Source organism: Aethina tumida, chromosome 3 (genome assembly GCF_024364675.1).
Source record: "Aethina tumida isolate Nest 87 chromosome 3, icAetTumi1.1, whole genome shotgun sequence".
NCBI classification, from domain to species: domain Eukaryota; kingdom Metazoa; phylum Arthropoda; class Insecta; order Coleoptera; family Nitidulidae; genus Aethina; species Aethina tumida.
The window spans coordinates 30,672,611-30,690,607 of record NC_065437.1 but is presented as its reverse complement, the minus strand read 5'-3'; the positions used below and the strand labels follow the sequence as shown (position 1 = coordinate 30,690,607).

At 27.8% G+C, this 17,997-nt stretch overlaps 1 protein-coding gene across 1 annotated transcript in view; it reads left to right on the top strand.

Moving 5' to 3' along the window:
- Positions 1 to 17,997, top strand: part of LOC109601499 (LHFPL tetraspan subfamily member 6 protein) — a 163,570-nt gene that overhangs the window by 17,218 nt on the left and 128,355 nt on the right. Inside the window, exon 2 of the mRNA XM_049964520.1 lies at positions 3,475 to 3,745. Within this exon, the coding sequence (XP_049820477.1) occupies positions 3,644 to 3,745 (102 nt within the window). The 5' untranslated portion in view covers positions 3,475 to 3,643. The remainder of the gene's footprint in view (positions 1 to 3,474; positions 3,746 to 17,997) is intronic.

Sequence of the window (17,997 nt, the reverse complement as noted above, 5' to 3'; positions counted from 1 at the left end):
TTTATTTAATGAGGAATAAAGGTTGTGATTATATTAATCAATTATCTCTGTTAACTCACAAGGGGTACAATTTTTTGTTACATTTAATTTACCCTGAATGTGATAATTTCAAAGGGGATCAATTTCACCATTATGTTGTAAATAAAATATATATAAATTTATATTTGTTAAATAAAATAGAGATAAAGATCTTCAACATTAATTTATGGAACAAATAAATAAAATATTATTTTTTAAAAAAGGTTTTCGTAAATTTTACGATCAAATTACAACTTTTATACGGGTGAACCATGATATGACCTCTATATATCTGAGAAACTATTGATTGTAGTTCTAAAAATAATGTCGAAATATGTTTGAGTTTTTAATTAACTTTTGCCCTATTACTATTTTTACTTCTCTTAAAACAATATAGTAGTAAAGCATTAAATATTGGAAAATATAACTTTTATTTACCTTTTAGTTCCATTTCTGTAGAAGTAGACTTTTAATAAAATAAAACCTCTAGCCATATTAATTTGACCATTCTACATATTTTGTAAAATATTTCGAAAATTTCAAATGTATTTTATTTCAATGTCACCATTACATGTTACAATCAATCAAATAAAAGATCAATTAAATATATTAATTTAATTATGATAGAGATGACAAAATAACAAGAAGGTACTTTTTATATTATTGTGATATATATTTGAAATTTTCGGAAAAAAAATTGTAGTATATGGTCGTATTCGGTTGAACTAAAAATAAAGCAAAGAAAACTCTATCGATTTGACTGGACATTTCCTATCAGTCGACTCGAAACAAACGAAAAAAATCTTGATTACTAAGTCGGGATATAAGTCAATGGTTAACTTGATTGTTAATCTGGACTGATTACGACATTTGATTGTATGAATATTTCAGTCTCCTCCATCACTAATTAAAATTGATATTAAATAAGATAAATATACACTTCTTACACTTTTTATTAAGATAATAAGAAATTCATTTTTATATCAATAAAATTATACACACTAAAAAAATTAATTTAAAATGTAAATGTGGTTTTAATCAATTTTAAATTTCTGTAACAATTTTCGAAAATTTGTTATTTAACATATGTACAAAGTATTAAAATGTGTGAAACATAAAAAATTTACTAAATTTCAATAATATAATGAAGTTTGAACCTAAAGAGTAATTATTTTTTAAATAAAATTAGAAATTAAAAATATTACATTATTCAAAACAAAAAACTAAACAAACAAAAATAAAAAATAAGACAACAAATAATACACATTGACATTTTGTAAAACATATTTAGATGTCTTGCAAACTTCATATCAAATACAAATTAATCAAAGTAAGTCTAATGGAATCTCTAAAGGACTTGAATTGAATTGATTTCTTTTTCAATAAATTAAATATTTCTTTTGGATAAACTTTTTTTGTATTCTATAGTAATATAAATATTTGATACGATTTCCTTTTAAAACTTTCAAAAGAAAATTTAATTAAAATAATTTTAATAAGACTATTCATTATTTCCTTCTTCAATCACATATTAAATAATTTGTTTTTTTTTAAATAAAATTTGTTTAAAATTAATGGACATATATTTTTCTATAAATTTTTTTGTTCTCTTACAAAATATATATTTAATTTTTTGTATGTATGCTCAAAATATTCTTCGCTTTTTCCAAAAACTCTTGTTTTAATTTCACCAGATAGAAATTTCAATTTTAAGTTTCAAGTCTTCCTTCATCCTTTCTTCCATTAATGTAAATAAGTGGACTTTTACAATCATTTTTTTTCTTATAATTTAACAAAATAAATTAATAATGTTTATATTAAGTCAAATTAAGTTTATCTTTTTACAACAATCATTGTTTTAATCTCTTCATTAGACACAAATTGAATAGAATATAGAAACCGATCTTAACAAATTATCTTTAAAATTTTAAACTTGGGATATTGAAATCATTTATTGTTGAGAAATTTCTGAACAGTCGAAATAGCTTTAAATCGACAAAAACGGTATGAAATTTGAATTTGCTACAGCTGTAACTCATCTATTTTGCTTCCGATTCAAACGAATAATGTTCCGTTGAATGTGTAATTTGCTCATCTTTCTGTCGAAATATTATTCATCTCAAACGAGCTTGCTTTAATTCTAGTTGTTGCTTTAACTAACATGATAAACGCAAAAGGCAAATTTGATATCCTTTAGGTTAATGACCCAAATGAATAAAAAAAGCCGAATCTAATTTTCGTGTTCAAAACACCCGAATTACTCTAATAAGAGAAAATTGATGTATTTCAAAGGTAGAAATTTGTAAACAAGTGTGATAAAATATTTAAACGAAAATTTTCAATTATACTTGACTAATTAATGTACTTGATAGTATGGTATACTTGAAGTTAAAAAAGTCAAATTTGTATGTGTCGTTTCAAGGGATTACAAGAACAAATTAATTATTGTTAAAATGTATTACGATGAACAAGGAAACGTTTACGTAATATAAATAAATTAAATAGTTGAAACGTATATGTAATGTTTCCAGGACTCACATGAACAGGTATATTTCTATTAGTGGACAGTTACTAAGTGCATTTTTAATAGATTTTGATGGGAATAGATGCTTCTGCAATTTTTTCACGATTTTTCGACCATTTTTACGATTTTGTTGTGTTAACTTTGTAATGTACCACTCAGTATTCTATGATTCCTTTGATTGATTTGTGTGAGTATATTGCAGGTTTTTATGAAATAAAGAAGAAATTTTGGATTTATTATATTTAAGCCTATTACCTTATTTTAGGATTTAATTTTATTTTAATACGTACTTTTTATAAATCGATTATCTAAATATAACTTCTATAAAATAACTAAAAATTATTAGTGGTATAATTTTAATTTAATAATAATTGCTTATATTTTGTGAACGCGTGAACTTTTAAAAAATGTTCTTCAAAGATGTGCTCTTTGCTGCTATTTTAATAGGAAGGTTTTCTCAGTTTTCTATTTTTTCTTCAGTCATATATGACAAAATTCATATCACTCTATTATTTGATCATATATAAAATTTCTAGTTACATTTTTTGTGAGAACGCTCTACAAGAAAAGTTTTTTACAATTTTTTCATACTCTTATATAATTGTTTAGATGTCGGAGGTCAAAGTTTTATTTCTGTTTTACAGCTTATTTTTATAATTCGATATAAGATAAGTAAATATTAAAAAATTCAATTTGTATCATCTATATAAGAAATTAAACACTGTACAAAAAATATGTTAAAATAAGGAAAATGGTCAGAAATTTTCTACATTTGTAACTCAGCTTCTTGCTTTGACAAGTGTGCCATTTCTAGGTAAATGACTACATACAGTTATGGCTGACGACCTACATATTGACGGCCTTCTACATTATATTAGGTCGTAAAGAAACCCTTAACGACCCTTAAATTAACAATACATATATTGTTTCAGATGTGATCCGACATATGCCAACATTAAAATGGACGAATTACCCGATTGCGTGCACCCGGTGCAACAGGGATCAGGTGAATCCGTTCCCACGTTGAATCTGTAAAGTGGCCGTGCAATAAAAAGTGCGATCGGGATTTGCAGGAGCCAAGCAAGACCGTATTGCGGAATCATGGCCACGTCGCTAACCGGCCTGGGGATATTATGGGCGACCATGTCCCTGGCAGCCGCTCTGCTTTGCTGTACCGGATTTTACTTACCCTTTTGGATTCAGGTAATTGCTTATCACTTATTTATTATTCCAACGTTCGCCGGATGCCGCTCTTTATACGCGAAAATCATCTCGTTGTTTTGTGTTTTAATAGCGGAACTTTGATTCAAGCATGCATTTTTTATGAGAACGGTCCTTTGCACCCGACAGCTCTACTCAAAAATAAAGTGAGTGTTTTCGAAGATTTGCATTTATAATTAATGCGCACGTAAATAACGAATAAATTAATTAATGTTTTTATTTAATTCTGTTTATTTAATATAAATAAAATTGATTTAAATAATTAAAAATTTATATTATTTTAAATGCATAGAAACATCTATTAAATTAAAGAAAACTCTTGTTACTATATTTTGTGTCAGTCAGCAACAACACACTTTACAAAACATTTATATAAATCAAAAGTTATTTAATAACTACTAAAGAAAACTAACGAAGAAGACAATTATTATAAGGAAACTTTCATATTTTTAATGAATTAAAATTAAACTGCCTGCAAAAAATAAGGGATAACTTCGATTAAAAGGAGGAAAATTAAAAATTTTTCAAATATATATGTGTAGTAAATTTAATTGCAAAATGAAAGATTTTTTTGAAAAAAGGTTCAATATCTTGTAGGGCCACCACTAGCTTCCACAACAACTTGAATACGATGAAACATGCTTCATATTAAGTTGTCAATCGTATCTTGAGAAATATTGTCCTAGATTTGAGGTAAGGTTTCCCGTAACTGCAGAAGTGTAGTAGGAGCCGGTTCGTGAGAATCTACCAACCTTTGAACAACTTTCTACATGTGTTCGATCGTATACAGGTAGAGTGACATCGATGGCAAAAGAAGATGCGAAATTTCAGGTTCCTCCATCTAGTTAAGTGAGTTCCTGTGAGGTCGTACGTTGTTGCTAAAAACTAAAATTCCGCCCTTACCTCCTCGGAAATGGAGTCGACAATGCTTGTGATGATGTTTCTTCTGTATGGCAACTTCGACTTACCACCCTGAATCATACTAAGTGTCCTATTGATTTCAACCTTACTTAAATAATGTAAAGTCATAATTGTGAATCGGACGACTCGAGAAAATAAAAATAACAACTAAAATACCAATAATAAGAAATTATAGTAAATATATTAGCATATGTTTGAAAGCCTAGCCTTCAAACGCTCGCCGTATAAATTCATTTTATATTACACAAGACAAATTTCAAAAGTATTCGATTAAGGTAGTATATCACCTATTTTTTGCTGGCAGTTTATTTTAAAACTATAATAGTATTGAATTTTTAAAATTTTTAATTAATTTTGTTTTAATTTGAGATTTTACGGAATGTTGTGGTGTGATCTTCATACATGACATATATAATATTATTGTTTTAATAAACTTATGTTAACATTTATACTAATAATAATACATTCCAATAACTGGACAAAATACAAAATGTAAATAAAACAATTGACACCAATATCTAAAAAATAAAAGGAAATTAAAAACATAATTCAGGTAAATTGAAAATTATTAATTATTCCAATATACAAATTAAGAGAACAATTTTTTATATAAAAGAAAGAACAGTTTATTTTAAACACATTGTTGAAGTTCTGCATTTAAGCATTCTCTTGCAGTTTAATTGACCAGAAAAACGTGAATTACATTTCTTTGTAATAATATAATCCCAAAAACTACTTGAATCCAGACTATCTTCAACTCTGTATAAATAATTACTGAAAGGAACTGAAACAAGTCTCTTTACTACAGAACGTAAATTGAAAAATTCCTTGTAGACATTATTACTTGTGGTTTTCTTAAACTTTGTGTGACAATTTTAATTTTACTGTTTATATAATTTCCTCTGTATTTCAAACAGTGGTCGCTCATGAGTCACATTATATACAGAAAAAAGCATAATTAACAACATACAAATCGAATGATCAAGCTTTTATCATGTAAATTTAATCCATAAGATAGATTTTTTAAATCACAAAGGACCCTTTTATAGTAAATATCTTCACTACCCTTTGAAAATAAAAGACATGACCAGCAAAATAATTTATTCGTTATTGTACTGTACCAAAATATACTATAGTAAATCCGCGGTTATTTATCTCGTATTTGTTGTTGAGGCACATTTAAAAGTGTCTCTGGAGATCTTTGTTAATGATATTTTTAATATCAACGTTATGTCAATAAAATCATTTTCATGATATCAAAATAGATGGGTGTGAGACATTTAAGAACAGAATCATCTATTGCTCAATATATTTTTTTATAAAGAGTGTCATATAATTCATCAATATTAGTCTATTTTTCAAGATTTGGCCAGTACTAATAATAGCATTATATAGATATTTATAAATAAAAATTGAAAATGAGATATTTGGAAATGCTGAACTAGATTAAATACTTAGTTTTCATATTACAAAGTAATACCTAACATCAAAAATAATATGTAATTAAATATTAGAAAAAACTTGATTAGCCTTTCACTAATTATTTGGTATCAAAACGTGAATAGCTTTGTTAAGATTATTTAACGCATTCCAACTTCCATACAACGACTCTTTGCAACACTAATTACCATTATCTACAGCGTCTAGCCAAGTTTAATGCCCATAACGGGGTAATAAAAACGGCAATTATGATTATACAAACCCAATTTGGACTTGGAATGATTTACTAAATACGATATTATTAACACTCGCAGGTTTGTTGGTAGATATGTAATTGAGTAAAATTAAATAATTAATATGTTAGAAAACTTATTATTTTACATTACACTGTAAAGTGATGTTACTTTAAAAGTTTAAAGTATTCTATCCAACTAAGTGAGAGTAATTAACGGGAAAAGATTAATATTTTAATTTTAAAGTAAGAAACCGCGTGAGAATAGTTCGACAATCTTTAAAACGAACTTCTGATTTATATTGCCGACACCTAAAATTCCAACAATCCGAGTTAAGTTTTCCAATTAAACGCGGAAACTAAACGGGGGAGTGCATTAGATATGGCGATGAACGACTGATGATATTCATTAAAAGCAATTTAAATTATGGTTCGGCTACTAGATAACATTTTAATAAAGTGGTTGATCATGAATTGCCGCTACATTCGGGATTATCAACGTGGGGTAATTTTGTATGCACTCATCCACTTTATAGCCGGGACGACACTAAATTTCACCCGAAATCGATATCAGATAATGTATTTACTCAAGAGATAAACGGATATTTCAAGAAGTAAGTTAAATAATCCTTTTAGTGAACAGAAACTAATACCTAAATTGACTAAGTTACAACAATCACGACACATATCTATTACTTTATTAATCATAGAATACAAACCGCAAACAAATAAAGACCAGTTTATTTTTGGGGTTGCATTGTAATTTTTCTTTTACTTCGGTGATTAGAGATTAAATTTTCCAAATAAGTTGCATTTGGCAATTTTCCTACATTAAATCTCAATAATGCTTTCGCCCTATTTTAGCTGGCATTGGTGTTTAAATGTGTTGAAAATTATTCAGATGTCTATTGTCTGAAGCAATTTTATGAAGCTGCAAATAAATACATTAGACTGATAATTTCATGCGATAAACTCAACAAACTAAAAAGCTATAAAATAAAGTATTTAAAATAAATTAACTAATAATACATTTTTTAGTGCAATTTTCATTAATTAAATATACATGATGTATTTCATGACAAATCTATTTCTTTTGAATCCAATCCTTTATTTTTTTTCTTAAATTCATTTCCGGATTTGCCGGAAGTGACATCAACTTTGTTATTTTCAGTAGAACACCACGTATATTTTTTTAATTATACACGTAATTGTAAATAAAATGACTATACCATGTTCTTCCTAAATGTCATATTTTTTGAGTTATTAAATTTTTCTAATTAAAAAGCACCAATTTTTAAGCTGATAAGTTAATTTTTGGTATTTTTGGACCATCCTATTTGGACCATTATTAGTACTCCCAAAATAAATATTAAAATTGAAATATCTTAAACACCTATTTTTCTAAATAATGTAAAAAGTCCACCGGAATCTACGCTACTGCATCATTATGAAAGAAAAAAAAATTACATTAAATGTATATTAGGAAAATACAAAGCATATTCAAATATGATTGGACCAAATTTTAAGGAAATCTGAGAAAAACAAATTAAAATTAAATTTGAGGTGCTGTACTTTTTTCAGGAGAAATTTCATTATTTTACGTAAATTGTTCATATTTAAATATTATGTAATAGTAAATTTATTTTTTTCTGTGGAAGAAAATATATTAATAAAAATCTCTAAGGTGTTTCTAAAATAGTCGGTCAATATTTCAAATATAATAATAAAGAAAATCTAAATATTTTTTTTGTTAAAATGAAGCAAGTACTGACCCTAAAATTTAAATTTCAATTGTATTTTAATATTATAACTTAAATTTCTTAGTTTTCAAACACTTTCACTAAATCAGTACAGTAATATGGATTTTTTATCATGTTATTGTAACTATGGCAGAATAAAATATTTGAGATTGCAACAAGTCTCATCATGGACTAATATATGCTTTTTCTTTTTTCTCTAATTTGTTTAACGTATTATTTAAAGTATTATTCATCTATGGGGAATGTACTCTACTTTGGGTGCCAGTTTATATTTGAGATTTAAAAGGGGATCGATTTCAAATGTAGTGGAACAGCACAAAGTGGAACACACTGTATCATTCTCTTTAAGATGAATATCTTGACAATGTTGCATTGACCGTGTTACATATTGAATAAAATTATTTTTTATATAAAATAATCATTGATAAACACACATAAATGGAACAGTAAATAGATGATCTTTTAAAATAGGTTTTAGGGTATACAGATACAAACATGAATGAAAGCAAATAACAAAAGAAATACGTCTTTACTTAGTCTTTGTCATATCTGGTTTACATATTTGCCTCAAGACAGTTTGTGTGTCCCCTAAAAATTGTATTGACACATTGCATGTTCAAAGAACATTTCATTACCTTATCAGAGATATGTCTATGTTAACGTACATTTTACGCGAGGTCCTTCCATGAAATAACATATTTTATTTTTTTTTTAATTCGTTTAATTTTGTTCTTTTGTATAATTCTGCAAACTATTATGAAGGCATTCATCAGTCGACAATAGGGGGCTCTATCGCGTATGTTCAAACACTACTTTGGATGTCAACGTGACTCAAAACAAAAACGAACATATGGACACATAATGCCTATCTAGAAGAGTCGAAATGTGGGTGTCACTGTGTGTTAAGGAATCTGAAGTGAGGTCTCGAAATGATTCTCCTCGACAATAACGTCTGTGAAAGCTCGGCCGTACTTCAGAAATTTAACAAGGCCGTCGTCAGTGGACGTCTACTCCTTTATAATAAATGAAACCGTAATCCTCCTTAGACATTTTTCAAATTATTATTTAAGAACTATCGCAAACATTTAACGGATATTAACGTCGGGATTATGTGTCTACGCCCGAATGGCGGAATCATAACTTTGATGATAACATTTTTTATTATTGTGAAAACGGAAAAGCCTCAGCACTTAATGTCAAGGATGGCATAATTTTATGCACGCTACTTGAACGGCAGATGAATGAATTTTGTAATGACTTATGACTTTGTCTTATACTAACTTTATTTCTGTACGAGAATAAATGATACATTATAAGAAACTAAATTTGTTTTATGTCATAATATAAGGTGCATTATCGCTTTATTGCAACATAGAAACATTATTATGAAAAATAATAAATAGATAAAACCCCGCAACGGCGAACGTGTCATAAAATGCATTGTTCCAAAAGACCTATGTTTGTTGACATAACTGAATAGATAACATAATATGCTCAGAAGTGCAGATAAGTTAATACTATTTTCGTTTTACGATTTTGTAGGAAAATTTTCTTGAAACGAAGTTTTGTGCAAAATCTTAATGGATTTTTTCAATAGAGCTTATCTAAATGTTGATAGAGTTGGTGTTTTACATAAAAATGCATTTCCTTGACAATGGGAAGTTTGAAATTTTTAAGAAAAGGAATTGATAAAATTTTCAACGTTTGTCAGAGTGTTTTATTCTTGATAAACAGGGTAGAGGAAATTTCAAATTTATTGTTGTTAGTAGACATTTGAATTTGATTCATGTGCTGTAACTGAGCTATCTGTCAAGCATCGGCAAATATTGAGCTTGCTTTATCAATTTCAAACGGAAACTATCACGGTTTGTTCTATATATGGATACAAATGTATATTTCAATATAATTGTCTTATTATCAACAAGTACAATATTTTAACTTAACCAGGAGAACTATGTAAGATTTTCTTTAGGTCTTTGTTAGAAGTGAAATAATATTTTTCTTTAAAAAACAATTATATTATAAATATTATTACTTGTACAAATAAGTTCATCTAAGATTAATAAACCTCCTTGATTAAATGTATTTTTTAAATTATCAAACAAAAGATTCTGAGAATAAAATTTTCTGTAAAGATTTTTAATATATTAATAAATATCTCAATTTACAAATCTTTTTGTACAAGAATATTTATTTATGATTCCAAAATAAATTTTGCTATTTTAATTAAAATATGAATTATTTCTTTTTTATTTTGATAATTTCTAAATGGAAAATATGTTTATTTATTTATTTATATAGAAAGTTTTCAGGAAAAAACATGTGTGGCTTGCAACATTTTCTTTGTTACATTATGTATTTCTTAAATATTATTGCTTAAGACAGATGAATAAATTCAAATGGTACCAATAAATTACATTTTGTTTTTTATATTTTTCTGGAAACATTTTTATATATACTAATCATCATTTCAATTTACAAATCCTTATGTATAATTTTAATTAAAATGTTTAACATGGATATTATCCTTTTCTTTTCAAAATAATTATTCAGAAAAAAAGTTAAATGATACACATAGTTTTTTGGAAAAAGTAATTATGTTATTTTTAACATAATTAAGACACACAACTTTCAACAAATTTTTGAGAATTAAATTTTATATTTGTCTATAAATATTTTTTACATATTAACAAATAAATCTTATTCTTTATAAATAAGAATCTTTTATTTATGATTCCAATACCACTGGTGTTATTTTATTTAAAATATAAATTAAGCTAATACATGACGCAAACTTTACTTTATACTTTTATTTGCAAAATAAATATTCGGCAAAGTATGTTTATTTATATACAGAGGCGTTTGGAAAAACCAGGTGTAGCTCGCAACATTTTCTTTTACGACCTGCAAATGGTTTCCTAGAGGCAGTCTTCGTCCCTGAACGGAATAAAATGCTCATAAATTTTTGATATCACGTTGTAATTGCCCTCACCTTATGTCTTGTCTAATATTTATTCACTTTTCCTCCATCATTCAGGCCCCATTAAATTTTCCGAATAGGTAGATCGTAAATTTTATAATGTTTCACCTTACATCGACTACATTAAACTGTTAACAGGGTCGAGTTTCACAATTTTATTACTCCGCCGCCGAAATGTGGAGTGCATAAAAATCTTTTAGACAATGAACCAATATTAAATATCTTGTGGTAGCTTCTTTGTAGCTGTAACGTATTAAAAGAACGCACAATTAAAACTTCACTTAATTTTACAGAAACTATTGTTTCTCTTTACTAAATATCTTTTTTGTCGCGTTTATTCTGTAACACATAAAACGTCGCTAAATTGTTGTACAATTATGTATTCACTATGCCTTTTCATAATAATTTCCTGATTCGTTTGAAATTCATATTCATAAAGCTCCTCTATTCAATAATTTCACATTTTACTGTAAGGTATTATATTTAATTTCCTACTAACATAACAATAGTAAACACTATTCAAAAGTTTATAATTCTGTCACTCAAATGTTGAAAATACAAAGAATGTTATGCAGCTGAAAGCCGTTTTGTATCCAGAACAAAATTCATTCACTGGAATTAATTTAAGTGTCAACGGTGCATCTAAACAACGTGTACTGAATGTTAGTATCAGACGAACAACCAACACCTTGTATTGTTTGGTTGAATATATCGCATTACCAAAAGTTGTCTAATATCTCTTGTCTATATGCATTTCTGGAAGGTCCCCAAGGAATTTGGATCAGCAAACTTTCTGTCATATATTTGGAACCGTGTACATATTTTAAAAATTGCTTAGTCAGTGATGAGTTAGTTTTTGCTATTGAGACTTCAGTCTGAAAAATTTGTTCAAATAATATTCACCAGAGATAAATATAAGTATACGTACGTGAGTACGTACTTCAAATTTCTAACATTAATTTTACTTTTCTCCTCAAACCTCAAACTCAAAATATTTAATTTACATATTTTTTTTATTTTTTATTTTTGTTTTAAAAATTTTACTTTTAAATTTGCAGTAGTAGAAGATAGTAAGGCATTTAGTTTAATTAGCAATAATGATTTTCTTTCTGCTGACATAGAGTGGTCTACTTATAATGGTTCTTGAACTAATACTGAATACGTTTCTTTATTTGTCAAAATGTGAAACATCCTGTTTAGAATGGTGGCAGAAACTAGGGCAATTTTTTAATTTTGTTAGAAATATCGACGCTGAACTGATTGATCTATCCTGAATGGTGGCTTTTCTCTTTTCAGTAAATCATTTTCGAAGCGTTGAAATCAAATAGTTTATTAACAGTACCTGATTAGTTTGATATAACATATTATAAATAGTTGGTATATTTTCTGCTCTTGTATATATATTTTATGCAAAATAAACATACTCGCTCAATAATCCTCTAATTCACAAACAAAGCTAATTGACAGCGGTTACACATTACATTTATTGAGTATCCTCTTAATTACGATTATTTCATAATTTTCATCTAAAACTGATTATGTTATTTATTAAACCGAATAAATTATTAAATATAAAAGGACGATCAACATACACAACAATTTATTAATACATTTTTCCTTACCACACTTAAATTTAAATTTTTCCAATAGACAATTGAACGGCGTATAAATCCTCGGAGAAGCTCAAGACAGTAAATTAGTTCGTGCTTGACATATTGGAAGAAAACAAATTTAACGAACTCAAACCAATTACTTGAGACCAGATAGTTACCTATAAAGTTGGTGACAGCTAATACGTGAATTTAACTTTCTTTGTGATATTGATGATCCATTCTTACCATGTCGACTAAGTGCAATTTAATTGGATTACTTTGTATCACTCCGAAACTGTTACAATGAGCTTCAAATCCCCATACCCAGTTTTATACTCAGGTGCGCTTTCAAAGCTTTGAAAGATTATCATGGATGATTGTGTTAAATTAATCCATTGTTCTGTGGAAACAGCACTACTTCACTACAATTTTAGAAATACAATGCAGTGATTTATCACAATCATCTGAACAACAACACAAAAACTTTTGATTTGAACCGTTAAACTATTTGTTAACTGATTTATTATTTAACAATAAGTTCATTTAGCCGTAACCAGTGTTAGAACGCGACACATATTCACGTACATCCTGGGAACACTGCAGTGTCAATTTGATACGTCTGTTAATTACACTAAATATAAGGGAGTTTCTAATGGGTAAACACATGTCAAACAATACATTCGGAATTGTCTGGTATCATTGATACATAACACTTGGTTCAAATAGAATTTGGTTTATTTAGTACATGCACAATGTATGCTCATCCAATTCTTGTTTAAATTTCAGAGCTATGTTCGAATAAATAATTTCACTGGTATAGAAAATTAAAAACTATTACTACATGGTAACCACATTTTTAAGTATTATTAGTCGGTTCAAATTAAGATAATTAGTTTAAAATATCAACTTCATAAATAGTAAACACCAGTATGTATGTTTAACCATGTAAAATAAAATTTTCATATTTTAAATTCATTATGGTATATATTATATTAAAATTATAATTAGCATAAATCAGATATAAATAATTTAATTAATTGTATTAAGACTTAATGGTCCCTAGAAAACTATTTTACAAGAAATGTTTGGTGATCTTTGTTAAGATGCACATTTTAATCATATTTAATAAATTATAAATCGTCCATGATAAATTAGGTAATGAAAGAATTCTGATAAAATTAATTTACGTGAAAGTCTCTGGAACGTTTATTACTGGCGCAAATTCTGAGCAAATAACTAAAAAATAGTTTAGCTGTTTAACATGAAAGTAAAATATTTAACTTTTGGTTTTATTTTATATTGGATTCAAATTATAATTAGCATACATCGAGTATAAAGAATTTAGTCAATTGTATTAAGACTTTATAGTCCCTAGAAAACTATTTTATAAGAAATATTTGGTGATCTTCGTTAAATTGCATATTTTAGTCATATTTAATAAATTATAAATCGTGAATGATAAATTAGGTATAGAAAGAATTATGGTAAAATTGACGTGGAGGTCTCTGGAACGTTTATTATTGGCACAAATTCTGAACAAATACAAATCACTAAAAATAGCTTAGCTGTTCAACATGAAACTAAACTTTTGTGTCTAAGTAGCAGAAGCAGTAGCAGTAGTAATTCCATCTTTGCATAATAGTCTTGCATAATATACTTTAACTTATATTTACATTCTACACATTCCCTAAATTGGTTAGTTTCCAACTATTAAACACATGGCGAACAATGCATTCAAAACGGTTGAATAGTCATGGTAAATATTACCTCTTGGATAAATACCAAACACCCATCTGTTATTTGTATCGAGCCAAACATGCATTCGGTATTGACGCATATTTCCATGTGGCCCCTTGAATTTTAGAATCGCGTATTTTTTAATTAACAGATGCAACTAACAAACTTAAAAAAATACAACAGGAACACCTACTGACAACTTACATAAAATTTATATACGAACACTTTTTTAGATAGGCGTCTTTGCAAATGTGCACTTATACAGATACGAAAAACAAATTTAACGACCTGCTTCGACAAAAGAGACAGTAATATTTTAACTGAAAAGTGTTGGAAATAAGCAATGCCCATAAAAAGTTTGACTGCGACGTTAAACATTTCCGTATTTCATATATTTTTTATTTCTTACACAGAAATTCAAATCTACGGTTTTATGAAAAAAAAAAAAACATCCAGTGACATTTTTTTATTATCATTTTTATTATCCAATTGCCGTCCATAAACTGAAAATACATAAATTTGGTTGATTTTATTAAAAGTGGTATACATGAATTTATTTTTGCGTGCTGTTAAAATTTTATTAATTGCTTATAAAATTTGGAATAATTTATTGAGGATTTATAAGGGTTTCAAAGCTAAGGTGGATTAAGTCGTAAAAGGTAATCTTCCATTTATTTTCTGTGAAAATTTTCAGTGTAAACCAAGACAACAGTTAGAATAATTAAAATAAAAATAAATAAAATTTAAATTTATTATTAACAAATATCTGGAAACAGATGTTTTTCTAAATTTAGAGTATATTGATTAATTGTAAACCTCTAATATCCGTATGTATTATTTTCAACGGTAATGGTTGTTAACTGGAAATTGTAATTGTGGTTAAATCCATAACAATTATATTATTTGAATTATAATGACTGAAATACGAAAAATGATTTAGAGGATTATGGATCAAACGTATCAACAACACAGATCTAACTAACTAGTGATTTGAATAACAATAGAGCAATTAAATTAAATTCCTGTATTCAGTTTTTGTTTGTAATCTGTAATCATGCGTGAACTATTCGCTCTCAGAATTTAATAATGCAAATGAAATATTCGAATAATGCCTAGTCTAACGCGGATTTTCAAGTTGTTCGAATAATGTGTTATTTCGTTGTCTGGAAATTATGCAGATAGGGAAATAAAATTCGATCGTAATACTAAAGCGTCACAAATAGGGAGTTAAGTTATGTGCGACTCAAATATGCAGATTTTATATGCAAAATTGTCCAGAGGGATGGCATAGTTCGGTGGATTTGTGTTTTGAACTTAAGTGCCTGTTTCTCTGGGACTTCCGCTGAATGTACTGCAAAATGGTTTTGTTACTGTTCAGAATTTGATATTTTTTTGACAAATATGCATGCTATTTGTACGTTTAAATAATTTTGTTAATAACATGATGAAAAACAATGACAACAAAAGTACAGGCCGTTTTTGTTGCCATTACTACATAGAATAAAAAAATCTAAGGTAAAGGGGGTCTAAAATTCGACAGTGCTTTTTAAAAATGAAATTAAAAAATTGATTTTAGTTTTAGTTTATGTTCTTAAAAATAAGTTATCCATTTAAGATTCATTGTCATTGGCATTGTCGTCTACAAAGGTCGTGATATCGTCTAGCATTCGTAGTTTCTAGAGAAATTTCACACCACACACAAAACCACCTCCAGAAGCAACAGTTGGAGCCATATTTTACTCATTATATTTCTCATAGGAGGTGACGGTTGGCTCCTGTTTAACGGAGGGTATCGAGAACATCTTCTGGCTAAGACCAGCTTCATGCAACCTTTCTTTGATGATAGATAACATAGTCTTACAGTGATTCCAACTTTTTCACGAAGCTTGGATGTAGAGAATGTGCGATTTCATCTAGTAGAAACAAACAGAAAACTGTGTTGTCTTCTGGTTAAAGCTCGTTGTTGACCATCACCATGTCGTATATTGGCACTATCAATATGAGAATAAATAAATTTCTTTCTCACCCAAATGAAGTAAAATACATATTAGTTGTTTATTAAATTAAATTATCATCAAATATCATGATTTAAAATAAATATTATTGCACGGCTAACAATTTCATACATTCTACCAATATAACATAAATAGCAATATTATCAATAATTAATATTTTCAATATAACAATTGCCTTATAGAAAAGTAAACCATCCCTAAATACTCAATAAATTCTAATTGGATTCCCATTGTTATGGGCAATGGTCAATCCGGAATGTGTGCCTTTATCGAATTATGCGGACCGTTGATTTTCATTATACACATCTTTTTCAATTTGACAAAATTACCATTGACGTGTTATGGGAACTATGAGCCGCCCTCCGGAAGCACGGAGAAATGGAAATTGTATTGTCCGCCGTTATTGATACGGTGCATTCATAACCTTTCAGCCATTTCATCGCCGATATTGACCAGTTGATAAGATATGGAGTCGAACCGTCCTTCTCAAATTTATTAAGATGCTTAGTACAGAAACCATTTGTGACAGAGGCATGCAAAAAAATCTGTTTTTGTGTCGGATCAGTCTGAATTGGAAAAGTTTCGATTCATTATAATGCCAAAAATTTGAACTTTTTTTTCCATCGAATAAAAACCGACCATCAACTGGTTTCCGTAAATTTCGGACATATCTGGAAGAATAGTTTGGAAAACCGCGACAACTAAAACAAACTCCCTGGATATCTGCTTTGTCATAAATAAAATAGGTCCGATAAAGTTTTACCGTCAAGATAAAGTTTCACTGTTGTTGGTGGCAAACCTCGTTGTCCGCAGATAACATAATGAAACTGAAAGACCGTCCGCAGTGTTTTGTAATTGCGCGACCTCAAACGCTGTAAATTTTCTTAAATTCAATTATCATTCCATTCATTTAATGGAAATGGAAAAACCTATAATAGAATTCGATTAAACGAAATTAAAATTACATCGCGAAATACTTAGATTTTATGTCTTTTAATGATTAATTGGAATAGTGTGCCGCCTGAATGCCAAATAACGAATACCTAACTCGCAGAGAATAAATTTCCATGAATCGTATTGATATGATTTTCTTTAACAGAACTTTATTTAGATCGAGCTGGATTAAATGGGGATTTGTTGATTGATTCCTTTTCAGTTTTATACGGAGAATGAGTGCAGTGCACTGAATTAACGATTTCGATGAAAACTGAGTTTGACGGTAATTTATTTGAATACAATTGACGTTCTTTGTTCCCAATGATATCAAGAAATGAACAATTGTGCATAATATTAATAAAATACAAAACAATTTAAAATTTTGAATAATATATAAATATAGATCACGTTCAACGTATTTTGGTCAAAATTGACTGTTTAATTTATCAGATTGCAAATGTGAACAAAATATTAATATACACGTTTTAAATAATAGACAATAATAATATACTATTGTAATATTTATAGATGTGATATTCAACAATAAACAATATTTAAATTATAAATAGGACCTAATGTAACGTCAATAATTATAATATTATTTAACAATATAATTAATAC